The sequence below is a fragment of the Phoca vitulina genome, unplaced genomic scaffold, assembly GCF_004348235.1.
Source record: "Phoca vitulina isolate PV1807 unplaced genomic scaffold, GSC_HSeal_1.0 scaffold17, whole genome shotgun sequence".
Classification (NCBI taxonomy): Eukaryota; Metazoa; Chordata; class Mammalia; order Carnivora; family Phocidae; genus Phoca; species Phoca vitulina.
In genome coordinates, this window is record NW_022589720.1 from 24,990,975 (window position 1) to 25,017,653 (window position 26,679).

Genomic DNA, 26,679 nt, shown 5'->3' on the forward strand with positions numbered 1-26,679 from the left:
AGAAAGCCTCTCAATGGTTCTCAGTGGTGGTGAGCTCTGATTCCATCAGAATCTGCCCCATTGCAAGGTGTGAAACCAGGGGCACAGCAGCCAAGGGCCGTGGTCTTGGGGGTCAAGTAGACCTGAGCTGAATCCAACACTTGCTACATCATGACCTTGGACAGTTGATGTAACCTGAGCTTCACTTTCCTCAGTTTGTAAACTTGGAATATTAATACCTATCTTGAGGAGTCATTGTGGGGATTAAATGAGATGATGTGTGGAATGATTTGATATTTTTTATTTGGGTCTTTAAATGTCTGTCTTGTCCCCTTGGTCCTTGATCGTGTTCCTTGCCTTGAAAATTCCTGAGAGCTTGCAGGCCGTTCTTGCTTCAGGGCTGAGTACACACACACCTTTTATATTCTCCATAGCACCTGCCATTTTGCCATGCATAAACATACTAAATGAGTGCTTTTTTCCCTCCTAGCTTTATTGAGATGTAATTGATCCATAACATTGTGTAAGTTGAAGGCGTACAACATGATGGTTTGACATACACATATATTGCAAAATGAGCAGCACATTGATTTAGCTAACACCCTCATCACATCATATAATGACTGTGTATGATGCGGGGAGGTGAGAACATTTAAGATCTACTCTCTTAGAAATTTTCGACTGGACAGAACAGTATTGCTAACTATAGTCACCGTGCTGGACATTAGATCCTATTCGTGAGTCCTGATTTTTTTCCTGCCTTATTAACACATTTCCTTCATGAAATGACTAAATCACACTATTTGTAGTTACCTTCAGAAATGCTGCAATTGGTCAGTTCAATTGACTCAAATTTTATGTACTGTTATGTTCTGCTGGCTTATTTTTTTTAACTGATTAAGAGTCCATTGGAGGGGCGCCTGGGTGGCTCAGTTGGTTAAGCGACTGCCTTCGGCTCAGGTCATGATCCTGGAGTCCCGGGATCGAGTCCCACATCGGGCTCCCTGCTTAGCAGGGAGTCTGCTTCTTCCTCTGACCCTTCCCCCTCTTGTGCTCTCTCTCTCTCAAATAAATAAATAAAAAATCTTTAAAAAAAAAAAAAGTCCATTGGAGGCTCCTTTTTCTAGGCAGAGCTACCTTAGGAGCCTACAGGCTAATGATAAGACATGACCAGGCTTATTTTGAGGACAGAATATTTATTTCTCTCTCTTAGAGGAAGGATTAACTCCCAGGTGATATTTGTATCTAGTTTCAAAACAATGTGAAATTCTTTTTTTTTTTAATATATATCTTCTTTGGCCAACTGATTTTTGTATCCCGTGACTGTTCTAAACTCATGTATTCAAGTAGCTTTTTGGGTAGATTCTTTTTTTTTTTTTTTTTTTTGCTTCTTTGTTGTTTTTATTTTTTATTGTTATGTTAATCACCATACATTACATCATTAGTTTTAGATGTAGTTTTCCATGATACAATGTGAAATTCTAACAGAGCATTTTTATAATGGATGTGCCATGTGCTCATTTGATTGAAATTCATCCTGCAATACTGGTAAAATGGGGGGAAATGGAGGAAAAAGCAGTAGTTAGTAAAGGTTAATAGCACTTGAGTCTCCTAAATACTGTTTTTTCATACGTGTTCATTTACAATGAAGGTAAATCATTGGAATGGATTTTCAACGTGTTGAATGATCTTTTAAAAATCTTGTATAAAGATTTTTAAGAGCATGAGCAATCATTTCCCATATGGAAGCAAACCAAAATCCTCACCTAGTTAGGTGATTATTTTTAAACAGGTCATTTCACCTCTTTTACAACTTCTGTAATTGCATTAGAGAGAAAGCACATAACAAATGCATGGGGTACTGCTACATTTTCAAACTCATCTACAGGATTCCTTTAGTGGAATACACAGTGTGCTCCTGGGATTAGCTGTCCATGAGAGATGAAAAGCTGTGTTCTGATGCTGATTTGCACTTTGTTATAGGTAAGGGAAGTCCCCCTTTTGTCCTGAACTGCTGTATGAAGTTCATCTGTTCTTCTCTCGGGGGCCACTTTGTCGTGTTTTTGATGAACTGTTATTCCAAAACACAGACCATGTTACAAGAGTACAAACCAAAAACAGACTCTTACAGGTCAACAGGATGTCCAAGCTGGAAAAATGACCTGACTCTACCTTCTTGGGCTTGAAGATGAGGATGAGTCCAGTATAGTTTGGGGGAGAGAGAGAGAGAGAGAGAGAATGAATGAGAGAGCTACTTGGTTTTAGCCCACAATAATCTCTTAGATAGAAGCATGTAGTGATTGACCAGCTTCATGACTGAGAACCTGGAACAGCATCAATAAGACCAGGCGTCTAGACTATTTCTGGAGGCAGGGCTGCCATTCTTAAATAGTATCTCAAAAGTTTTTGTCTCTGTTATTAAAACAGTTTTCCACAACCCATGATGATTCTCCAAGCTCAAAAATCTTGTCTTTCTGCAAATACAGAAGTGGATTTCTCACATGTTGTATATGTTCTTGCTTTATTGGCAGTGGCCTTAAGTTTTTAAACACTATGTGGAAAGACTTGGGACTCATTATTGCATTTTGATCTCTAAACGTAGGACTCCTTTTATCAAACTTGGCAGTGGCTAAAGAATAAGGTCTTGATATGTCCCCTAGTTGTTTTCATTAAAAATGGAGATACAGAAATACTGCGAAAGAATATGCATTGTTATTAGTTGTCCCATTTTGTGAAATTCCTGGGAGCTAAGTTAATGAAAGCACACTGGAACAATAAAAATCATTTTATAGACTTGTAAATCAGGTACCATATGCTATCTTCTAAAGCACAATGTCTATGTAATTCTCCTATTTGGTCACTAGGGGATGAAATCCTTGATGTAAATGGAATACCAATAAAGGGCTTGACGTTCCAAGAAGCCATTCATACCTTTAAGGTAACAACATTCGTATTTATCTCTTTTGTCTTCTTTATTTTTCTTCCTTTATTTCCTTCTGGTTTGGGTTTGAGATTTTTTTTTTTATCCACCCTTCGATCTAGTAACAATCTGAATGTTTTTGCCCTTCTATCTTTTTGTTTTTTCAGCAAATCCGGAGTGGATTATTTGTCTTAACGGTACGCACAAAGTTACTGAGCCCAAGCCTCACGCCCTGCTCAACACCCACACACATGAGCAGATCCAGCTCCCCAAACTTCAACACCAGTGGGGGCAGCTCAGCGGCAGGCTCTGATGAAGGCAGCTCTTCGTCCCTGGGTCGGAAGGCCCCTGGGCCCAAGGACAGGATTGTCATGGAAGTAACACTCAACAAAGGTGATACCAGCTCTTCCTCACTTTCATTGCATTCTCTTGAGTAACAATTTGTAATCTGTTCTTAGGTTAACCTTTTATATTTTTTCTATAAATTGTTCCTTTGGAACAATCTGCTGCCAACCACGTATGGTAGTCTCTAAATGGACAGTGGGATCAAAAGTAGAGATTTTAGTCGTTTTACTAAAGTGAAAAGAAGTTAGCACTAGCACAAAAAGTCTTTTAAGCTCTCCCCAGACGAATCACTGTGTGTCAGAAACTCATGTTAAAAAAAAAAAAGAAAGAAAAATCACAGACTGGCTTAATTCTAGGGCTAATATAAAATTTTAAAGAACAGGGTGCCTGGGTGGCTCAGTCGGTCTGCCTTTGGCTCGGGTCATGATCCCATGGACCTGGGATTGAGTCCCACATTGGGCTCCCTGCTCAGTGGGGGAGACTGCTTCTCCTTCTCCCACTGCCCCTCCCCCTACTCATGCACTCATTCTTTCTCTCAAATAAATAAAAAATATTAAAAAAAAATTTTAAAAACCAAAGATTATAGTTAATACAGTCAACATGGGGCACCTGGGTGGCTCAGTCGTTGAGCATCTGCCTTCGGCTCAGGTCATGATCCCAGGGTCCTGGGACCGAGCCCCGCATCGGGCTCTCTGCTCAGCAGGAAGCCTGCTTCTCCCTCTCCCACTCCCCCTGCTATGTTCCCTCTCTCACTGTCTCTCTCTTTGTCAAATAAATTAAAAAAAAAAAGAATACAGTCAACAACTAAAGGTTGTGGGTCTTCACCAAATCTTACTGCTTTCGTCTTTCTTTCCTTTTTCTCTACACCTACTACAGAAATATGATAAGCAGTTAAATAACCCAGAGATTAGTTGCTAAAAAAGGCAAGTGAAAGAAAACTTAAAGCTGTGTATCCAGAATAAAAAATATTGGGGCCCCTGGCTGGCCCAGTCAGTGGAGCGCATGACTCTTGATCTCAGGTTTGTGAGTTGCAGCCCCACATTGGGTGCAGAGATTATTCTTTAAAAAATATATATATATACATATATATTACTTTGACTCTGCCTATTTCCACAAACAGACTTGAGGAGGCTCTTTAGACTAAGCAGAGAGCGGACCGCTAAATAATTCACAGCCCATATTTAGCCTAGTCTGCCGTGAACTCATTTCATTTACAGAATATGATGATGTTGACAAAGGAAAGCAGGATTTCCATTCTGAGTCTGGTCACAAATAAATGGTTGTTGGTCTGAATATACATTAATGCAGTTTCAGATCACTTATACTTTTTTTTTTTTAATTTTATTTTCTTTGCCTGATGCCTCTCACAGAGCCACGAGTTGGATTAGGCATCGGTGCCTGCTGCCTGGCTCTGGAGAACAGCCCTCCAGGGATCTACATTCACAGCCTGGCCCCAGGCTCAGTGGCCAAGATGGAGAGCAATCTGAGGTTCGTTGCAAACCCGATCGTATAGGCTTCTCGCACGTTCATGAATGAATGAATGAATGTACATGTAAGGTATCCTGCCCTATTACATCCTTGTGTGAGATCCTAAACTTCTGTATTATTGGCAGTAATGTAGCCAAGGTTACAATTAATAGCATTTCCTAAAAGGGGAAAAGCTAATCTAATTGAAATTGGGTTGAAGTGGAGAACTCTGTATCTTGGCTTGCCTATTTTGATCTATTTGGACTCAGAAGCTCAGTTTCAGAAACTTGACAAAATACAATTCTGTACAGATATCTATGATTATCTAAGTACTTTCTTTCATGTTTATATCATTTATGTAAAATTCATATGTGATGCTAGGAACTGCTCCTAACAGCTCATAATTGCTGGATACCAAAGAGTCCCGAAAGCCTGCCCTTCACCAGGAGGCCTTTATGATTAAGTATAATCTCTTGAGCCTTTCCTGTTGTTTCATTCCTTTTTGAGTGATGTTGTCTAGATGCTTATTGTCTGAAATCACTGTGTGTCTGATTTCTCAATCTAGCTAGTTGATTGGTAGCATGGGTGTTCTGTTTATAAAGAGATGTCTAGGTGTTCTATTCAGAGTAACTGCAATGGGCCTGTGCCCACCTAAACTTCACAAGAAGTACACACATTGCACAAAGCACCCTTTGCAAACAGTATCACCTTTCTCCCCTGTAAGCTTCCAAGTCCTTGAGCAGTTGAGGAATTGTCAAAATGATATTCCTTAAGGTTGCCATTTTGGGGCCCTGTCAGTAGATTATATTATGTTTTTAGTTGATCATCAGAGTGAATTTCCATACAAAAAAAATTTTTTAGCAAATCATCGAAAGTACATTAAAGAAAATATACTTTTAGAACCCCAGGAAAAAAAATCCTTTAATGACATCCCAAGATGATGTTTCTTTCTTGAATGGTTCCATATGTCTGGAGCCTGCCAAATGAACATTCTTCAAACCCCACATAAAGAGTCTTTGTTCTCTCATACTGAGTTCTCTGCCTATAATTTCAAGTCAAAATGGGCATCTTGTCCCCAATTTCTCATTTGTTCAAATTTGAAACTGTTTTACAAACTCTTGGGTAACCTTTGAGCTTCAGGTATTTCTTCCTCAAATTATATTACAATAATCATTTCAAGATGATAGGAAAAAAGAAAATGATGGTGGTCAAGGGGCTATCTTGTGATGATCAAAAGGTAGACAGACCTGAGTTCAACAGTGTGTGACATCAGGGTGACCTCTCTGAGCCTGGGGCCTTATCTAAATAATAGGAATAATAATACCTGTTCAAAGTATTGCTATGTACATTGCTTTGTTTATATGAATGTGTTGCTTTTTTACCCATATGCAAAGACAAAAGGATGTCATTTGCTTGTTTAAGGTATTCAGAAAAGATTTCATATTATAAACCTCTCCCAGAAGGAGATCTTGTAAAAAGCTAACTGTTACCACAGAGTGTTGGTCATTTGTCCTCCCTAGCCGCGGAGATCAAATCCTGGAAGTGAACTCGGTCAACGTCCGCCATGCTGCTTTAAGCAAGGTCCATACCATCCTGAGCAAATGCCCCCCAGGACCCGTGCGCCTTGTCATCGGCCGGCACCCTAACCCAAAGGTGAAGTATTTCGTATTGTTCTGAGTATGGGAAGATGGCGTGGCTGTTTGTCCTGAAGCAGTGAGACACGTGTTCCTATGATGATGTACGCTCTTTGGTGAGACAGTTTACCCAGCTGGGCATGGGAATCATCAGCTTGTGGTCACTCGGTGACCAAGGTAACCGATACACATGGGAAACAAATCACTGATCTGGACGTCTTTGTCTTCATACTCTTAGAAATTTTATTAGAAAATTTTGACATTGTTATTGGTGAATATAAAATGTGGTAGAAGGTAAAGAGTGCTCGGTTCTGAGTAAGTCCCAGCTGGTTGTTTGATCTCTGGTGAGATACTTAACCTTTTTTGGGTTTCTGCATCGAGAAAATCTGAGAGCCGTGGACTAAGTGGTCCCTCCAGGCCATCCTCGACCTGAGCAGAATACTTCTGTAATTAAGCCTTAAGAGCCCACTAATTTCTTTCAGCATCAATATCACATTGTTGAATTTGCTGATAATCATAGCCCCTGTATCCTTGGCCTTTGCTGATATTTAGTTGTATCTTTTCTATACTTAAGCAGTTGTTTTGAATTTTTTTAGGTTAACCAGAAGCCACTTGAGCAAATTTGATTCTACTGGCGTTGAGCACTACGTTTTTGTTGTTTTGAGTACTTGATGTAAAAATCTTTTTAAATTAGCTTGTCTCTGATATTGCAATCGGGTTGTATTTTTACAAAATTTAACCTTTTCCTTCCAACAACTCAAAATGCTCCTTAAGAACATTAGCCCTTTTTGTGCCTGTCCTATGACCACCTCCTCTGTATCATTTATACTATTATGTCCTAAATGGGCCCAGGCTGCTGTGCTTAATGGACTTGTATGCCATTTTGAGAGTAAGAAGTCTGTGCGGAGAGACCTTGTGGGTCCTCCCATGTCTGAGATTTCTTTAGTGTGTTAATTTTATGGCATCATTTTTAGTGTCTTAGTGGGGTCTGTTGTACTGGTTCTCCACAGTGCTTGGTCAACAATTGCCATTAGACTAATTCAAAGTCAACTCCGCTACTGTTTTTTTCCCCAGATTGTTTTCTCTTGTCTACGTGCATTCTCATTTATGTCTTAAATAAAAACTTCTTGAATATCATTCATATAGAACCAAGTCTGCTTCTACCTTTTTCCATTTTTTCTCTTGTCACTTCCTATTTTTCCTCCTTTCTATTTTGTAGTCCTAACACTTTCCCTTACAGCCTCTTCTCCTTTGTCTTCCTGCTGTCCCCCATGGCTCTCTTTGGGTCATTTTTAACAGCATTTGGCCTCATACTCACAGCTAGAGTGGTCTTGGCTCCTTCCTCCAGGGTCCTCCCTTGGATTCCATCACCTACATGGCCATACCCTCTTCCCCCTTCCCCCTTCCCTCTTCCAAAGCAGTCCAATAAGCTTGGGCTGACCCAGCACGTCCCTCAGCAACATTACAAAAAAATCAGTTCTCAGTGATTTGCAGTCATTGGCCTCAGGCATGTCTGACTTCAGAATCCAGTCCAACATAGCACAGGTCACGATTTGTTTGGAGGTCTGCTTCAACTCAGCCCAAAAGCATCTGCCCAATTTGCCAATACAATCAAACATCAAAATGCCATTTCCGTGCAAAGCATAATAATCCTGATGGACTGGTGGTCTGCGAGCCTGTTGAATACCGGTTGATTCATGTTTCTAGCCACAGTAAAATGGTCGTCATGATGGCATTGGAGATACATCCAGCAAAACCAGATTTCAGTATTTGTTTGACTAGATTTCACATTTCTTCCTAGGTAAACATGGTGTTCTTAGTTGTAACATCATACTATATTTTTCTTTTGGTCAAGATTCCACTTTATGTTTAATGTATTTTTATACCACTCACCCCTGCATTTCATGCCAATAGTACATTTTGGTACTGAATGTATGTGCTTCCTTAGTTTTCATGTTGTTCCAATAGAAATACCACAAGGATTTTCTTTTCTTCTGTTTCTCATAATGACTGGAGCAGTGGCTGCCCAACTGGGATATTCAAACCCTCCAGGTCTAGACAAGCTAAGATTTGGACTTGCCAGAAGAAGGTCAGAAGGGTCCATTTTTAACTGGTACTGGGGCTCTCAGCATGAATAGAATTATCCAGGAAATCTTTCACTTGTTTCAAACCCCAACCATTTTTTTCCCACTCAGAAAAACAGTTGCAAATATTGAAAGTCTAATGGTAAGAAAAATTTGCAACCACTGTCTAAGGTGATATTTTTCCCTGACTCATTTATACAAAATTACTCTTTGCTTTATGAAGTATGTGTGTGTGTGTATTCACATGTATATGCCTGTATGCATGTATGTGTATGTGTTTTATTTCCTGTGAGGCCTGCTAGGAAGTATTACAAAAACATGATGTGATCATGATTTATCTGTTAGTTAAAATGTAATGCTGAATCCTGCATAGCTTTATTTACTTATGAGGACAAATTGCTATGCTTATCCAAATATTATTTATGCTAAATGTTATTTTAATACACAAAATTACCATTCTAAGTTTACAGGATTCTTACCTTTAAAAAAGAAATTCTGTGCAAGTTATGTAATTGTCTTTTAAAATATCTCATAATTCAGTGTATGTCAGGCTTTAAAAAATTCTTTTCCGTGAATAATGACAGTTATGGATAACAACTGATGGGGGAAAAAAATCCATGAATCTACCATGATTCCAGTAAATATAGAAAGAAAAGAGTTATAAAATGACTATTTTGAAAAGTTCATTGTAAAAATTGATCCAAGTAAAAATCATCAATGAGGGCGCCTGGGTGGCTCAGTTGGTTGGGCGACTGCCTTCGGCTCAGGTCATGATCCTGGAGTCCCAGGATCGAGTCCCGCATCGGGCTCCCTGCTCAGCGGGGAGTCTGCTTCTCCCTCTGACCCTCCCCCCTCTCATGTACACTCTCTCTCTCTCATTCTCGCTCTCACAAATAAATAAATCTTTAAAAAAAAAAAAATCATCAATGATGCTAAAACCATTGAGTAAAAATATACTGGGGAGCAGGATATTGATGTTGTCTCAAGCTGTCTCCTCATAGATCACTCATTGATGACCAAAAAAAAAAAAAAAATTCCAGTGGAGAAATCTGGTGAACTCCATCCTAACCAAGTGGTCAAAGTTATCACCAGCCGTGAAACATGAAACACTGACCCTGAGTGCCCCTCTGAAGCATGAGAAGGAAACAGTTTTTGTAGTTTTTCTGCCAAAAAAATGCATAATCTAAATCTTAGCATGAAGAAACTATCACACAAATCCTAATTGGGGGTTTGATTGGCCTGGGTTTCTTCCAAAGTATCAGTATTGTGACAAAGAAAGGCTCAGTAATGTTCTGGATTAAAGGAGTCTAAAAAGACATGACAACTAGACCCTGAATTGAATTCTGGATTGCCAAAAATGAAATTTCTATGAAGCATTACTCTGCAAAGGTGTTGGCTGGTGACCATCTACTAAGATCCACAAGATAAGGAGCTCGCACCAGAATGCAAATCAGTTACCTCACGATGTACACCACTCAGTTCAGTGGGCACTTTTTCCCCAGGAGGACACTGTTGGTGAAAGAAACTGAGTGTTGATAAGCATTCTGGAGGAAAAACCTATCTCATCGCAAGCTGGCGTCAAATTTCCTATGAACTACTTCTGTCTACAGACACATTGGAATAGTGTTTCTGAAGGACAGTATTAGGACAGTTGGCTAAATTGGAATATGAAATGTAAATTAGACAGTCGTTTGTGTCAATGTTAAATTTCCTAGAATGGTAATAGTACCAGGGTTATTGAAGAGAATGTCCTTGTTTTGAGGAGATACATGCTAAAATATTTCTGGGTGAACGTTCATGATGTCTGCAACTAACTTCCAAATGGTTTAGTAAAAAGTGAAGCTGTGTGTGTGTGTGTGTGTGTGTGTGTGTGTGTGTGTGTGTTGTGTGTGTATAAAGAAAGAGCATGAGTGGGGAGCCTGGATGGCTGTCAGTCAGTTAAGCCTCCGACTCCTGGTTTTGGCCTGGGTCATGATCTCACGGTCGTGGGATCGAGCCCTGCATCGGGCTCCGTGCTCAGATTCTCTCTCCCTCCCCCTCTGCTTCTCCCCCTGCTCATGTGCTTTCTCTCCCTCCCTCTCTCTCTCTGTCAAATAAATAAATAAATAAATAAATGCATACATACATACATAAAATCTTAAAAAAAGAGCATGAGTGTAAATATGGCAGAATGTTTAAAAACAACAACAGTGAAGAGTATACTCCTCTTGTGCTGCTCTTACAAGCTTTATGTAGGTTTGCAATTGTTTAAATAAAATCTAGGAAGAAAAGAAATAGAAGTGAGTGTTCTAGAGAGAGGCAGGTATCAGCCATGTGGTTGGTAACTATAGCACCTGGGCGCGTTAATGACTTTGGGAACCAGCCGAAGGTCTTGTTTTGAACATATTGTTGGAAGCGATCAGCTAACCCGGCTGTCCTTATATGCCCTGAGTTATTGCTTCCAAGGACTGTCATAATCTTTGGCGCTGTGGTGTCCCTCTTTATCTGCACTCAGCCTCTGACTCAGGTCCTAGCTACTTTTATTGGGGAAAAATAAATAAAGAAAACCATCTCATTTGTGCTTTCTGCTGAAAATCAGGTTTCCGAGCAGGAAATGGACGCAGTGATCGCACGCAGCACTTATCAGGAGAGCAAAGAGGCCAGCTCCTCTCCAGGCTTAGGTACTGTAATTGCACGTCTTCGTCCAGCATGAGTAGAGCTTTCCAGGAAGCTCCCCCAGGGGGCCCTGCCCCATGCTGTGATATTAGAGTCTTTGTCATGACCAGGTTTGGCAGAAGTCATTGTCAAAGAGATCCTGTGCTTGCTCCTAGCTGCTACTTTTGATTTCTGCTGTTATTTAATGTGCTTTATTAAAGTTCTAATCATGCATGCTTCTTACACTATGAGATAATTTACAAAAATGAGTTAACAGCATTTCATGTGTTTATGTACAATTCATCTGAAATGGCCTAGGTAAAAAGTAATACCAAAATATCCGTTGTTTGGTAGACGCAGAGTGTTCTCCGTTCCAAAGCCTGGGGTTTCTTTACGTGAACTAAAGGTTTCCACCCAGTATGGCAGCCTTACTTCAATAATAAGTAGATATTTTTTTAAGTTTCAACTGAAGAAGAGTAATAGTAGAAGCTCCCCAAATCATGATTTCCCCCGTCTTAAGTGGGAAAGTTCAGGCAGAGAAGGATTGAGATAGTAAGAATTTCCTATGAATTTCAAATTGGAAACATTGCATCAAGTTTTAAAATAATGTTTCCAGTAGAATGGAAATCCAAAGGGACTCTGCAAACATGTCTCAACTCAAGATATTACTGATGTCAAGACTGATGTCAGGAGAAAAAGAAACTGAGACGTGAGTTACTGGTTGTCGGAGGAAAAGGAAGGCATAGGATTTTTTGGCAGCCATGGAATACCCTGATTATTTGCATCCATAATTAATATATTTAAAGTGGCCCCAGCCATAATGGGCTCTTTATTCGGCCAGCCCCTTCTCCTGACCTGCCTGCAAACTGCCCTCTCATAATCCTGGCGTATGCCCACAATCATTTACAAAAGATTTTATTAAGCTATGAACCTCATGTGCAAGCTCTTTTTGCTCATGGCATATAATTTAAAGTTTCAATGCCAAATCTTTTCATCCTTCTACTAAAAACCAAAATAGGTATTCAACCCTTCCCCGAGTTCCTTCAGGAGTTTCTTGAGTGGCATTTCTTTGTTCATTGATCCTTCAATCCATTCAACAAATATCACTGAATACTTCCTAGATCCAGGTGCAATGCTGAGCACTGTGGGGTCAGATCAGTGAGGGTCTCAGCCTTATAAATAGTTGAGGAAGGGAGATGAGGGGCATCCACTTATAATTAAATTGTACTGTGTGTATGAAAATTGGTGTATGGGTAGTATAAAATACTTTTAAGATTCAGAAGAAGTTACCTCCAACTGGGATTATCATGGAGGTGATAACATCCACGTTCGGGCTTGAAGCATGAGCAGAACCTTGGGAGGTGGGATGGAGTAGGGATCGGGTACCCGGGTTGAGTGCATGCATGTCTATACCTACACACGGGGCCCATCAGTGTCAGTCAAGCGAAGAGGGGTTAATATGTTTGGCTCCTTCTTTTGTGGTTAAGAATGTGAACCTATTTGTAAGGATGTATGCTTTGCTGCTTTGACATTATGGTGAATTTTCTCTCCAACAGGTACCCCCTTGAAGAGTCCCTCTCTTGCAAAAAAGGTGAGTCAAGGCACACTGCTGCCTCATTCAGCTGGCCCATGAACCAGATCCTGGCACCCAGAAGTCAAACCTGAGGGCCCAGCCCATATCTTTGTCCGGGAGTCATTTTAGCCACTTTACAGACTACGGCAACAATGCTAATTTGAGAACAAATACAAAAATGTGTGTTTCTTTTATTAAATACTCATCTAAGAAAAGAATAGAGCAACAAAATAAAAGAACTGAGCTTCAGTTTAAAAACAGTTTTCAAACTGCTCCACAATAAAGGGGTCTCTGGTTGGTTTTCGGGGGACCTATGACTTTAAGGAGACTGGAATGTTTCCCAGCTGGTGATTCCTCAGTCCCAGTGGATCTGAGCACAGGATTCAGACCCCCCTCTTTTCTGTTCCATCACTAGGCTGAACCAGTGGCGTGGAGTGTCATTCCATTTTCCTATCTCTTCCCCCAGTGGTTTTCCTGGGATGGTTGATAAATCGCTGCTGTGGCTTTTCTGGTCATTGCTAAACATTTGGCCAAAAAACCAAAATCTCTTAAAAACCTCGTCTGGCAGCAACCATTGCCGTTTTCATCAGTTGTCTAATTTAGCCATCCTAGAGTCAATGGAAGTGGGTGTCTACTCTCACCACTGTTTCAAATGACCGTGGATGAGAACGAAGTGTTCTTGGAAAGCCAGGAGTTACTGTTTGGGATAACCGGCCTCTGGCGCGCCTCCCCCATCAGCCCGCACGTCTTCTCCAACAGGACGCCCTGATTTCTGAAGCCGAAGCCTCCCAGGACTTTGCCCACGGTGTCCCAGGCTCCCTGTCAGACCTCGTGGTGGCCGGCTCTGAGGACGAGAACCCCCCAGGCAGCGGCCGCAGCACCTCCGAGGACGGTGGCCCGCCAGCCAGCACCTCTAGTAAACCACGCCTGTTTTCTTTCTTTTTTTTTTTTTTTTAAGATTTTATTTATTTATTTGACAGAGAGAGACAGCGAGAGAGGGAACACAAGCAGGGGGAGCGGGAGAGGGAGAAGCAGGCTTCCCGCCGAGCAGGGAGCCCGATGTGGGGTTCGATCCCAGGACCCTGGGATCATGACCTGAGCCGAAGGCAGATGCTTAACCACTGAGCCACCCAGGCGCCCCAACAACGCCTGTTTTCTGACTCGGGCCCCGTTGGTTTACATAGCGGGGCGGTATAATGTGAACAGGGACCTGGAAGCCACGCCTTTGGTCGAGTAGAAGCCATCTTTGTACCCTGACTAAATTCCGAACTTATTTTTGGAAAATGCAGCCCCCCACTGCTGACTGGCCCGTCGGTTCTGGGGTGAAGGGTCTGGGTGCCCGTTCTGTACCCGGGCTGTTGGAGGTGACTAACCCGGACAGCGTTTAGATGCGGTTTACCGAGCATCGTCTTGAAATTTATGGTATGCAATCAGGGTGGCAAGCTAACAGCCTTCTGTTTTAGGGGATTCCTAGCGAAATTCCAGGTCCCTTCCTTCACCAGGCCCTAACTGACTTCTTTTTAGAAGGCAGCTGAGTGAAAGATTCAGAACTCGTAAGAGACCAATGTTATCAGACAGTTGTTTTCAAATCTCCTTGATCACGCTCTCACTATAGTATGAGAGAATGAGCTGACGCGAACCATACTGATTCCTCGGGCTTCGGCTGCTGTGGTCTGCTTTTTTTCCCCTTTGTTCTTTTTTTTACTTCTAACGTCTGCCCAAGAACATCCCTGTCTTAGGACAGGCAGACCTGACCACTCCAGCTCTCATTTGGAACCGCGGACAAGCATACTCTTGTCTCCGACAGCAGCATTTCTGTCACATGGTGGAAGCCCACGTACTTTTCCGTGCATTCAGCAAGCTGTGAAGGGTCTGCTGAGCAGCACGGGCCTTCCCTCCTCCCTGCTTGGAACTCGCGCCGATAATCATCTCAGGCTTCCCTGTACCATGTAGGAGCTTCTATGCCCCCCGCCCCCGTCTCCGCAAATGAAGGAAGGGCCTCATGTGATAAGAAGGTGCCAGCATGTGGGGCTGGTTCCTCTCCGGGCATCGTCCCAAAGAGGACTTCCCAGCAACAGCATGTAGTCTGAACCCCAGCAGTGGTGGCAGGCATCCTGGGCGTTGAATTAAACATTTCTGTCTCTAGGCAGCATACGTGTTCAAGCTAAACAATCCAGAGGTTGAAGTAAAAAAAAAAAAAAGAAATTTAAGCAAACAAAAGGGAGGCCAGTAGGAAAAGGAGAGCGAGAAGACGCTGTCCACTGGGTGCAAATCCCAAGAAGCCATATCACTAAAGCCCGGTGGTCAGCGGCCAGAGGATGAATGGCTGGCAGTTGTGGGGATGCTCCTGTGTAATTGGGGGGGCGGGGTGCAAAACCAGGCCGGCTGGGAAACCCCATTTCATTTGGCCGTTTCTTTCCCCATCCCCACCAGCTCACAAGGAGCCAGGAAAACCCAGGGCCAACAGCCTCGTGACGCTAGGAAGCCAGCGGACCTCTGGGCTCCTCCACAAGCAGGTGACGGTTGCCAGACAAGCCAGTCTCCCTGGGAGCCCGCAGCTCCTCCGGACCCCACTCCTCCGCCAGAGGAGGGTGGGGTGCTACGACACGGACGATGCCACCGACGAGGGAGAGTTTGACGGGGAAGGGGACTGCATTTCCCTCCCGGGGACCCTCCCCGGTCCCAGCAGGCCTCTGGCGGAGGATGACTCGAGGCACGTCCTGATGACCTCTTCCAAGGTCATGGGTATCAACAGCCGGGGGGCACAGCCCCAGAAAACCATGGTCAGCAAGGCCTCCTCAGTGCCCCTCCTCGGCAGCTCACGGGACTCAGAGGAGAGTGTCCCAGAGGGTGTGGGGGACACTCCTCCCCATGCAGCCAACCTGCTGGCCTCTGCAGTAGCCCCCAGCGGTGGCCCTGGCTGCTCGGGGAGGAAGGAACTATCAGGATCGAGGAGTTCGCCCAAACTGGAATACAAAGCCGACACGGGCAACCAGAGTCTGGGGACCACAGATACCCCCAGGTCCGCCCAGCAGAAGAATGACAGCCTGGGGTCCAGGCACAAAGCAGTGGCCAGGGTCAGCCCACACCACAGAAGGCCCGAGGCTGATGCCAGGCCCAGCAACTCAGCGACAGTACACCTGACCAATGGAGCCGACGACCCATGTGTCCAGGCCACTTCCGTCAAAGAGACCAGGACTGGTGTTCATCCAGGAGGATCTGTGGAGAAGGTAACTGATTTCCTCTTTGTAACTTGGGACCTGAGTCACTACTGTGTGAGTGAGGATGGGGTGTGTGAGGAAGCGGGGGGTAACCTGCCGGAAGGGGGGAACGGTTGGAGGCTTCTGTTTCAGAAGTCGTTCACTGCCATCCACGGGCTGCTCGGGAGCCTGTCTGTGTGTCAGCAGGCGGGTGGGGGACCGTGCCCAGGGATCGGGTCATCGATCATCCTGCCGGAAGATGAAATCGCTCTCTTACCCGGACACGGGGCCATGGTGGATGAGCGAAGGGCGGCAGGAGGCTGGTGAAGAGCACTGGGTCTGCTCCACTCACAAGCTGGGTGACCATTGAGGCAAGTTATCGACCCCGATCATCTCTCAGAGCTGGGCTGACCATCAAACACAGCTTAACAGTGATTCCCTCCAGCTCATGAGGTTCTGAGCAACCCTCATTTTTTCAGACTTTCTACAGTCATTATGTGTAATCAAAGCTACTCATACCCTTGTTGTGAGAATCACGTGAAATAATGGGCATGCTAGAAACTGGTCACACACTGGGGCGCCTGGCTGGCTCAGTCAGTGGAGCACGTGACTCTCAATCTCGGGGTTGTAAGTTCGAGCCCCATGCTGGGTGTAGAGATTACTTAAAAATAAAATCTTAAAGATTTTTTTTTTTAATTTATTTATTTGACAGAGAGAGACACAGCGAGAGAGGGAACACAAGCAGGGGGTGTGGGAGAGGGAGAAGCAGGCCTCCCGCTGAGCAGGGAGCCCGATGCGGGGCTCGATCCCAGGACCCTGGGATCATGACCTGAGCCGAAGGCAGACGCTTAACAACTGAGCCACCCAGGCGCCCCTTAAAAATAAAATCTTAAAGGAAAAAAAAAAAAAAATTTATAACACACCACTTTAGATGCAAGTCAATATTATTTATGTTATAACTTGGTTACACATACACTAGAACGACCCAGAATTGTCAAATTGCTCGTTTTGAATCAGTATACCCCCACTTAAGCAAGTAGAGGGTACGAGAAACTAATGTTGTTTACGATCTCAACATAACTAGTTTCTCTCTGAGGTGATTTTAAGGCCATATTTATAAAGATGCACGTTCAAGTAGTTTATACACACATACGTGTAAACAGACCCAGAAAATATGAAGTCATAAAAACTATATTAGGCAGAAGGGATTTTTGTTAACTGTATAGAAAAAGAAACATGCATCTTTCTTCATCCTCTAAAAAATGTTATTACTTCCAACTAGCATATGTGTTGTTTTTTTTTTTTAAGATTTTTGTTTATTGAGAGAGAGAGAGAGGGAGAGCACAAGTGGGGGCAGGGGGGCAGAGGGAGAAGCAGACTCCCCACTGAGCAGGGAGCCCAACACAGGGGCTCAATCCCAGGACCCTGGGACCATGACCTGAGCTAAAGGCAGAGGTTAACCAACTGAGCCACCCAGGGCCCCCTAGCATATGTGTTTTAATATGCAATGTTCAGCTAATAGGTTAACCCCTTCTTTCAGAAAGTATCCTCAGCCAGTGCTGGATAACTATATAAACCAGGGGTGTTATTCATAATAATATATTCATATCTATATAGAGCTTTTGTTATTGTAAATGAGTATTCCCAATAAGAATTTTGAGAAGCGGGGCACCCGGGTGGCTCAGTCGTTAAGCGTCTGCCTTCAGCTCAGGTCATGATTCCAGGTCCTGGGATCGAGCCCCGCATCGGGCTCCCTGCTCGGCGGGAAGCCTGCTTCTCCCTCTCCCACTCCCCCTGCTTGTGTTCCCTCTCTCGCTGTGTCTCTCTCTGTCAAATAAATAAGTAAAATCTTTAAAAAAAAAAAAAAAAAGAATTTTGAGAAGCATTTAAAAGTTTTGCACAAAAGTTTAACTCTTCTCATAAAAAATTTAGTTCAAAAATACCATTTCATTTATATATGAGAAAGAAAATAAAATGCATTGCCATTAAGTATTTACGCTCAAATATTGGAATCTTAAAAAGAAAAAACCTTTGGTAAGTGGGTTTTCTTCTACTGTTTTTATTTAATACTTTTTAAATTGAGATGAACATCACATAACATAAAATTAAACATTTTAAAATACAGTTCAGCTCTCTCCTCTGCTGCCACCTTTGGGCCATTTTATGACTCCTTAACTCAGAGAGTGAATTTCAAATAAATCTGATTTAACTTCCTAGCGAGTTTCTTTTTTTACAGTAGGTTTTAGATAGAAGAAAGGAAGATAAAGTAATTGACACTTGGCTAAAGTGAAATTTTGGAGTATTAAATGTCAATTTCATTTATCCAGATAAGTCCTAGCCCTAAGTACCAAGCTGAGGAGGAGCTGATCTCCCAGTCTTGGATATCACTATGCAGTATAAAGACAGTAACACCTTCCGTCGATATAGCCTTTTGTGGGCTGCATGTGATTTTTATAATGGCTCATTTCATCATCTTTTATTTAAAACTCTATGAGGGGTGCCTGGGTGGATCAGTGGGTTAAGTGTCCACCTCTTGATTTCGGCTTGGGTCGTGATCTCAGGGTCATGGGATCAAACCCCGTGTCAGGCTCCGTGCTGAGCATGGCACTTGCTTAGGATTCTCACTCGCTCGCTCGCTCAAAAAAAGAAAAGTTAAAAAAAATTAAACTCTGTGAGTTAGACAGGGCAAATCTTATCCCCATTTTGTCCCCAGTTTTTCTACTGTGGTAAAATACACTTAACAAAAGTGTACAGTTCATTGGTGTATGTTCATAATGTGCAACCATCACGGCCATCTCCAGAAAACTCTGTATCATTATACAATAACTCTCCATTCCCCCTCCCACCAGCCCCCAGAAACCGCCAGTCTGCTCTCTCTCTGATGTTGGCGACTCTCAGTACCTCATCTAAATGGAATCAGACAGTATTTGTCTTTCTGTGATTGGCTTATTTCACTGCCCATAATGTCACTGTCCATAATGCCCTGTTGTAGCATGTGTCAGAATTTCCTTCCTTTTTAAGGCTGAGTAATATTCCATTGTACGTCAGTCCCACATTTTGCTTATCCATTCTTCTGTCAATGGACACTTGAACTGCTTCCACATCTTAGCTATTGCGAACAGTGCTGCTACCCACATGGGAGTACACATATCTCTTAGAGAACCTGCTTTAATTCTTCTGGGATATATCCAGAAGTGTGATATCTGGATCGTATGGTATTTCCGTTTTTATTTTTTTGAGGAAACTCCATACTGTTTTCCATAGTATTTCCCATTTCCCATTTCCGCCAGCAATGCACATGGTTCCAATTTCTCTATATCCTCGCCAACACCCGTTATTTCTGTTTTGGATCATAACCACCCTTGCAGGTGTGACGTGACATCTCCGCGTGATTCTGATCTGCATTTCCCTGATCACCCTCATTTCAAAGTTGAGAAAACCGAGGCTTAGGAAGAGTAACAAGACCGTGCAATTTCTAGCAGGCCCTACACCCCGAATCTGGATCTTGTGGCTCCTAGTCGAGGGCTCTCTGAAATTTCCCAAAGCAGCGCTTTTCCGTGTGTGATGTCTTAGGGTGCAGAAAACCTGAAAGCTGTCGACAGTGACTTGTGGTTGTCATTGGGCTAGGAACCTCTGGGGAAGCAGACCACCAGCGATGGGCGTGTCCCTGCCAACTGGGGGCCTGCCGGTGCCCCGCCCCACCCAGATGCTGGCCGCGGCACCGAGAACCTGCTCAAAGCTGCACCAGAGCAGGGGCAACAACCCGGGACAGGTAAGATGATTTCATTGCTTGTTAAGCTTTAAGATGGGAGGGCAGAAGTTACCCTAATAAAAATGCTACATGTGGAGAACTTTGTGGGGAAAAACACCTCTTACACAGATTAATGATATTTACAAGCTGCCTGCATTTAACAACTTCACTAGATCGTTGTGCCTAAACTCATAGCTTTATTTCCACATCAGAGTACGTCCATTTTCAGCCGCTTGACACTCTTTACCTATTTTGTGACGGGTACCTTAATGAATGAGACATGAGATGACACAGAGAAGTTCCTGCCCTTCAGAATTTCAACACTTGGCTCTCGTGAAATCAAATGCACTGAGAAATATTTTGTACCTCCTGCATCCGCAGAAGATAATGTTTGCGCAGCCTGCTGAGGTCAACAAGATGCTCTTGGCCTGCATGACCGGTGCTGGCCCCTGGCAGGCCCTCCTAAGCACTGACGCGTCCGTCTCAGCCCCTCTGTGCCCCACTCTAGCTAGGAAACTGCACCCATGTCTTCTTCCATGTCCTTCTGCACCTGCAACATCGTTTGCAAAGGCTGCTGGGCCCTCCTCCCCATCATGTGCCATAATTGAGTCAACATCCTTCCCATTATGGGACATTTATGTGTGTTTGGGGGGGAGGGGTACAAGGGCAGGATCATTTTGAAAGGTGACATCAAGGACTGCCTCTATGTCATTTAATCTCCCTCAAAAACGCTTTTCAGTTACACACTTTGCAATAAAGTCAAATTGCTAACAAAAATTTAGGGTTTGTTCAGCAAGTGAATCCGAAGCTAAAGAATAACCTTCAAATCCCTTCCTTTTGTGTCATCATGACTTTTCCCCATAGTTGGCACCAGCAGAAGCAGAAGGGAATTCAAAAGGTTGAGCAGAGAAGGACAGGAGCCCACAGATTCAAATCTTGGCAGGTCCCCCGCCTTCCACGGGGGCCTGGGGAAGTTACGCCCAGTCTCCACAGGGGTCTGGATGTGGCCAGGTGCTCTCTACACAGAGGTCATGCAGTCAGGGTTTAGAGAGTGGGGTGGGCTGCGGGGCCGACTTCCCAGGTGACCTCTGGCTATACACTCTGTGACCCTGGATGCATTGCTAAGCCACGCCGTGCCTCAGTTCCCTACTGTTCCAAAGCAGATGGTGACAGGACCTACCTCACGGTGTTGGGAGGAAAATTAAGCGCGTGAAAAACTCTTAGCACAGTGCTAAGTCCTAATAATTGGTCCTTAATGTTGACATAGGAACTTCAGGAGGGGAAAGGCATATGCAGTTAAGATGGTTTGCGTGGGAGAATGTGGAAGGAGTGTAGCATTTGGGGAGACAGGCTTCTCAAAGCAGGTGCTTTCGTTGTGACTGTTTCACTGTAACCCCTGGTTCCTAAGAAAACAGCAAATCTAATGTTCTCTTTTACACCAGTTTCCCCTCATTATCAGATGCCATGTGCCAGGGGCGGACAGATTAGCCCAAGAATGTGCAGGGCCTTATAGGGAGGCACCTCCAGGACAGTGGCTCTCCGGACCCACCTCGTGGAATGACCGTTTCCTGCTGTCCTTGGCATCAACACCTTTCCCTGCACCCCTCCGATCACATGCTCTTTCTTCCCTGCTTTCATTCCTTTTTTTTTTTTCATCTTCCTCCTCATCACTGTGTGGTCAACTCTCCCCCCAGGACCCCCATCAGGTCCCCACCCCTTCTGTCCACACTTCCCGGGTCATGTGGCCCTCCAGTTCTCCCAGTCCTCTGAACACGCTCAAGACACAGCTCAGACGCGGTGCAAGCCTGCAGCCTTCTGCAGCTCCTGTGTGTCTTCCCAAATTAGCCTCCTCTCTCCTCTCCTGCATGAGCAGTGAGTCCCCAAAGGTCAGCACCTGTTTTATACTTTACTGCACGGCTCACAATCCCACACCGTGAGGCCAAACCCACAATGAGAGCTAAACTGGAGACCCGAGACCTCCGCAGAATGAGCGCAAGGCTAAGGGATGAAACAGGGCCACAGCCTGGCTCCTGTAGCTTTTGAAGCCGTCAGAGCGGACGGTGTAGAGAGACTCAGGGGAAGGGTTTCTGGTGTCCCCATCCTTAAAAATAACCGAGAGAGAAAAGGGCAGAAACAAAGGTTTATGCTTCCAGCCAGTCTGAGTTATTTCAGAGCATCCAGAGCAGGGTGGTATTTGTTAGATGTGAGTGCTCTGTAATTTCAGAGGCAAAAAGAGAACGACAAGAAGGCTACATTTAGGTTGTGGCAGGTCCTTCTGGAAAAAAAAAAAAAAATTGAGATTGTTAAGTTTTCCTTTTTTTTTTTAATTAAGAGTTTTTCTATTTTCTCATTTTCCCCTCTCTCTCCCCTATCACCCCACCTTTCGTTTATATTCTCAACCCAGGACTAGATGGCCCCCCAGACCTCGTCCCTACTCCAGGGCAGAAAGGGGCAGCTCACCCTGACCCCAGCGAGACATCAGTGGACACACAGCAAGCCAGGCGGCCTGAGGACCCCGGAGAGCCGGTGTCACCCAGGGTTCCGGAGTCTGAGGACAGATATCAAGTCAGACTCGCCCCGGAGCGCAGCTCACCCCCCGGGAAGATGACAGCGGCTCGGCATGACTTTGGCAACACTCCAGCGGCCCCAGAAGCCAACTCGCCCGGGAAGGCAGCTCCCCACAGGGGAGGCCCTGAGGCAGACGGAGCGTCTCCAGCTAGTACCGTCCTGTCCCGAGACCTCACGTCCCAGGAGGAGAGACAGAGGGTTCCCGGTAACCACAGCAAGACTCTGCAAACAGGAGTCCTCGTTCCTGAAAACTCCCAGGGCTCTGCTCTGCTCAAGGCAACAGACTCTGGGTCTGAGAGGGCCCCGCAGGCCAGCCCTACCCTGCCGTCCCCTGCTGACAAGGCTGACGGGGTGTGTGGCCGTGTCTCGGGCCACTGCTGCCCCAGAGAAAGTGGGGGCAGCCCCGTGACTGACATCGACAGACTCATCAAGGAGCTGGATGCTTCAGAACCAGGACTTCAGTCTCCTCAGAAAGGGGACCGGCTGAGTCAAGAGGGACATTCTCAGGGCCAGCCTCCAGCAGGAACTGGAAGCGGAAGTTCCCACGCTGCTGAGCCGGTCATGGGGAACCAGACCCCCACCCCGAGGAGGGCCTGGGCAGCTGCTGGCCAGCCCCCTCACCCACAGTGGGCCTCCCAGACTTCGGTTTTGGATTCCATTAATCCTGACAAACATTTTACTGTGAACAAAAACTTTTTGAGCAACTACTCTAGAAATTTCAGCAATTTTCATGAAGACAGTATGTCCCTGTCAGGCCTGGGTGACAGCACAGAGCCATCTCTCTCATCCATGTATGGTGATGCGGAGGACTCGTCTTCTGACCCTGAATCACTCACCGAAGCCCCACGAGCTTCCACTGGGGACAACTGGTCACCTCCTCGTTCTCAGGGGTCTTCTCACAAGGAAGACACTACGGAGTCTGAGGAGGAGCAAATCGAGATTTGTTCTACAGATGGCTCCCCCAATCCCCCCTCAACCACTGCTCAGGCACCTGTCCAGGCTGCACCCTGCCCTGTGTTGGCCAAAGTTCTGCCATTAAAGCACAGTGCTCTGAGTCAAGTGGTGGGAAATCCATGTGAGAGAGCGTCCTTTGTGCCAAGCACCTCATGCCCTTCAATTCCAAACTCTTCCCAGCCATTTGCTCTCCTGGATATAAGCTCTCGGGAGCATGAACTTCATGCAGACAGAAGGATATTACAGAACCCCAGGTCCCCCTGTGAAGAAGAAACCATGGAAGCCGCCAGCACGAGCTCAGCCGTGGAGAACGGCCAGCCTCCTAAAGGCGCCAGGCATTTTCACAACCTCCCGGTCACTCTCAGCAATCTGAACATGGTAAATGGTTTAGAACATGACCTGCTGGGTGACAAAACCCCAAATAAAAAACAAGAGACAAATGTCAATGCAACTGAATATCGGTCCCCCTTCAGTGTGAATGTCCCTAAGGATGGAGAATCCGTTTTGACGAATCTGCACATCTCCAAAAGTCAAGACATGGATGATGTGCTCCAGAAACCAAAAATGATCTCCAGGAGGCCCATCATGGCCTGGTTTAAAGAAATAAATAAAAATAACCATGGTATGCATGCACAGGGCAAAACTGAAAGGGAGCAGCCCGTGGTGCCCGCCAGAAGCCCTGACTCCAAAAGTCAGGGGTCGAGTTCCAGCCACAAAAAGGGGGTTGCTGGGCTTCAGAGCCCCCCTCAGCCAAAAGTGACTCTGGAAAATAAAGACCCACCTAAAAAAGGTTCAGTGGAAACACTTTTAAACAACTGTCAGAAACCCAAATCCGGTCCTAAGCTGAAGAGACTGAGCATCAAAAGCAAAAGCAAAGTCACTTCGGAGGCCCCTGCTGCTCCTATGGCCAAGGCTGGTGGGATGGACCCCAGGAAACCCCTCATTTCACCCCAGACCTCCCACAGAATGCTTCCTAAGGGCGCGGCCCCCCGGTTCCACACAGCCGAGCACGAGGAGCCGGACAAGGACGCCCCAGCCCCCCCCATGCCCCCCCAGTGCGTGCTGGAGAGCCGGCCGCCGAAGCCCCCCGCGTCCGAGGCGAGCATCACAGCCTTCGTTTCACCCCATGCCTCCCCCAAGACTCTTCCGGAGCAAGGTGCGTGCCATCGATCCCAGGTGGCTTTCCACGCAGAGCCCGACAGAGCCCGCGCGGCCGCCACCGCCTCTCCCCGCAGTGGACCAGAGAGCAGGGCGCCCCCTGCAGCCTCGGGGGGCAGTGCATCCAGGGCCGCAAACGGGCAGGAGGTCCCCCCTCCCGGGTCCAGCCAGCCGGATCCAGCGCCGGAGGCCGCCCAACCAGGGGTGACTGGTGACAAAAGAAGCGAAGTAATTGCTGGCGATCCCCTAGAAAGAACCAACCAGCTGAAAATAGTTGAAATTTCTTGTGAAAGAATGCCAAAGGATGCCTGCGGTGACAAGCCGGCCGAGAGTGGCAGACTAGGAGGGTTCTGGGCCCAGAGCAACTGTCAGGAGAAGACTGAAATCAGACCCTGTCACCAGTCACTGGAGCCGTCCCCAAATCCTCTGTCGTCGCTCCCATCTCGTGCCTCCCAGGTGGAGCAGGAAACCCAGCGATCTTCCAGGATGGCAAAACTGGCCTCTTCCTCCTCCTCCCCACAACTGCCTGCTAAAAAGGCACATTCCTCCCAGGGGAAGGCGAGCCAGGCGTCAGGCTCCCTAGGGATGCCCAGGAATGGCACAGCAGGGGGCCCAGCGCTAGATGACCATCCGTACTTCACACCAAGGCCGGCCACCAGGACCTACTCCATGCCCGCCCAGTTTTCAAGCCACTTTGGCCGGGAGGGCCATGCCCTGCACAGCCCAGGTCGCTCTCATCGGGACAGCCAGATCCCTGCAACGAGTGGGGGCCTCCTTGAGGCCAAGGCCTCCAGAGGCGGTGTCCTTGGCCTGGCTAACGGACAGGGTGTGTATAGCGTAAAGCCCCTTCTGGAGACATCGAGGAACCTTCCGACCACAGACGAAGGGGATGTCCTTTTGGTGCAAGAAAGGAGCTGCCTAGTCACAGACAAAATCAAAGTCACCAGAAGACATTACTACCCTGAGCAGAACTATGAATCTACCTCATTTTTCTCTGTGAAGCAGAGGATCAAGTCTTTCGAGAACCTGGCCAATTCTGACCGGCTGGCGGCCAAGTCTGGGGCGTCCCCCTTTTTGTCAGTAAGCTCCAAGCCCCCCATTGGGAGACGGTCATCCGGCAGCATTGTCTCCGGGAGCCTCGGTCACCCTGCTGACCCCACAGCGAGGTCACTGAGACGCAGCCTGAGCTCCTGCAGCGAAAGCCAAAGTGAAGCTAGCACGCTCCCCCCCCAAATGGCCAAGTCCCCGTCCAGCACGACACTGACCGTCTCCCGGCAGAACCCGGCGGGAGCCGGTACCAAGGGCCCTGACTCGGCCCCAAAGAAACCACTCGGTCCTTCTGGAAGTCCCACCCCAGCTGCGGCTCCACCCTCTCCCAGCAAGAGGAACAAGTCCTCGGTGCGCCACAGCCAGCCCTCGCCCTTACCCCGCTGCAAGCTCCAGGAGCTGCGAGCCTTGAGCATGCCCGACCTCGACAAGCTCTGCAGTGAGGATTTCGCGGCAGGGCCCGCCGCCGTGCTCTTCAAAACGGAGCTGGAAATCGTCCCCAGGAGGTCGCTTGGCTCTCCCGCTGCAGGCCTCAGTGGGTCCACTGCCCTTTCATGCCCCATGAAGCGGGGGGACTGGGCCTGTCCAGGAGGAAGCAGCCCTAAAGCCAGTGAGCCTGGGGCACCCAGTTCAGCCCATCATGTGGGTGAAACCCCCCAGGATCTGCCTTCTGGAAAAGGCTGGTCGGTTAAGTAAGTTATCTTCCTCTCCCCTTTTATTCAAATAAACTTTTTTTTTTAATTATGAGCTAGCTTTAGATTTATAGAAAAGTTGCAGAGATAACGCAGAGCGCTCCCGTGAAGAACCCCTCACCGAGCCCCTCCCGAGTTGGCAAAAGAAATGAACACTGGAAGAACACAATGAACTAAACCACAGACTTCACTCAGATTTCACGGAACACATTTCACTTAACACCCTTTTTCTCTTCCAGGATAACCACATTACATTTAGCCCCCTTTGTTTTTAGTATCATTGCTAAAAACCCACAGTGCCTGCAGAGAAGGTGTTTGCCAGAATGTGGCTCAGGAGAGAAGCCTTAAGGGACCTGGCACTTAAGCACGAGCACCCACCACCAGAGAGATGAGAGAGGACAGGGCAGGCTGCACCTCGGGGGAGAACCTGGGCCTTTGAAGGTGACCAGAGTTTAGCAGAAAATTTCTAACATATTTTAAAGAATTTTTTTTTTTAGATGTCAGAAATTTTCTTTTAAGCTCCAGGACTTGGTTCCCTGACATCCGGGAGGGATCCCAGAAGCCACAGTCCTTCCCAGTGCTGTTGGCAGCCAATGAAATTCCTGTTAGAGCTCACAGGATTCTCCGTAGTTTGAATGGAGAGTTACCATGACCAAAAGAGGGCATGACACTC

The 26,679-nt window shown here is 46.0% G+C and overlaps 1 protein-coding gene across 6 annotated transcripts in view; it reads left to right on the forward strand.

Moving 5' to 3' along the window:
- Positions 1-26,679, forward strand: part of PDZD2 (PDZ domain containing 2) — a 342,311-nt gene that overhangs the window by 303,686 nt on the left and 11,946 nt on the right. For all 6 annotated transcript variants that reach the window (XM_032415461.1, XM_032415459.1, XM_032415460.1 and 3 more), the window contains 10 exons: positions 2,844-2,917; positions 3,067-3,292; positions 4,615-4,732; positions 6,232-6,364; positions 11,008-11,089; positions 12,620-12,654; positions 13,396-13,552; positions 15,070-15,866; positions 19,464-19,608; positions 21,992-26,006. In XM_032415461.1, coding sequence (XP_032271352.1) covers positions 2,844-2,917; positions 3,067-3,292; positions 4,615-4,732; positions 6,232-6,364; positions 11,008-11,089; positions 12,620-12,654; positions 13,396-13,552; positions 15,070-15,866; positions 19,464-19,608; positions 21,992-26,006 — 5,782 coding nt within the window. The remainder of the gene's footprint in view (positions 1-2,843; positions 2,918-3,066; positions 3,293-4,614; positions 4,733-6,231; positions 6,365-11,007; positions 11,090-12,619; positions 12,655-13,395; positions 13,553-15,069; positions 15,867-19,463; positions 19,609-21,991; positions 26,007-26,679) is intronic.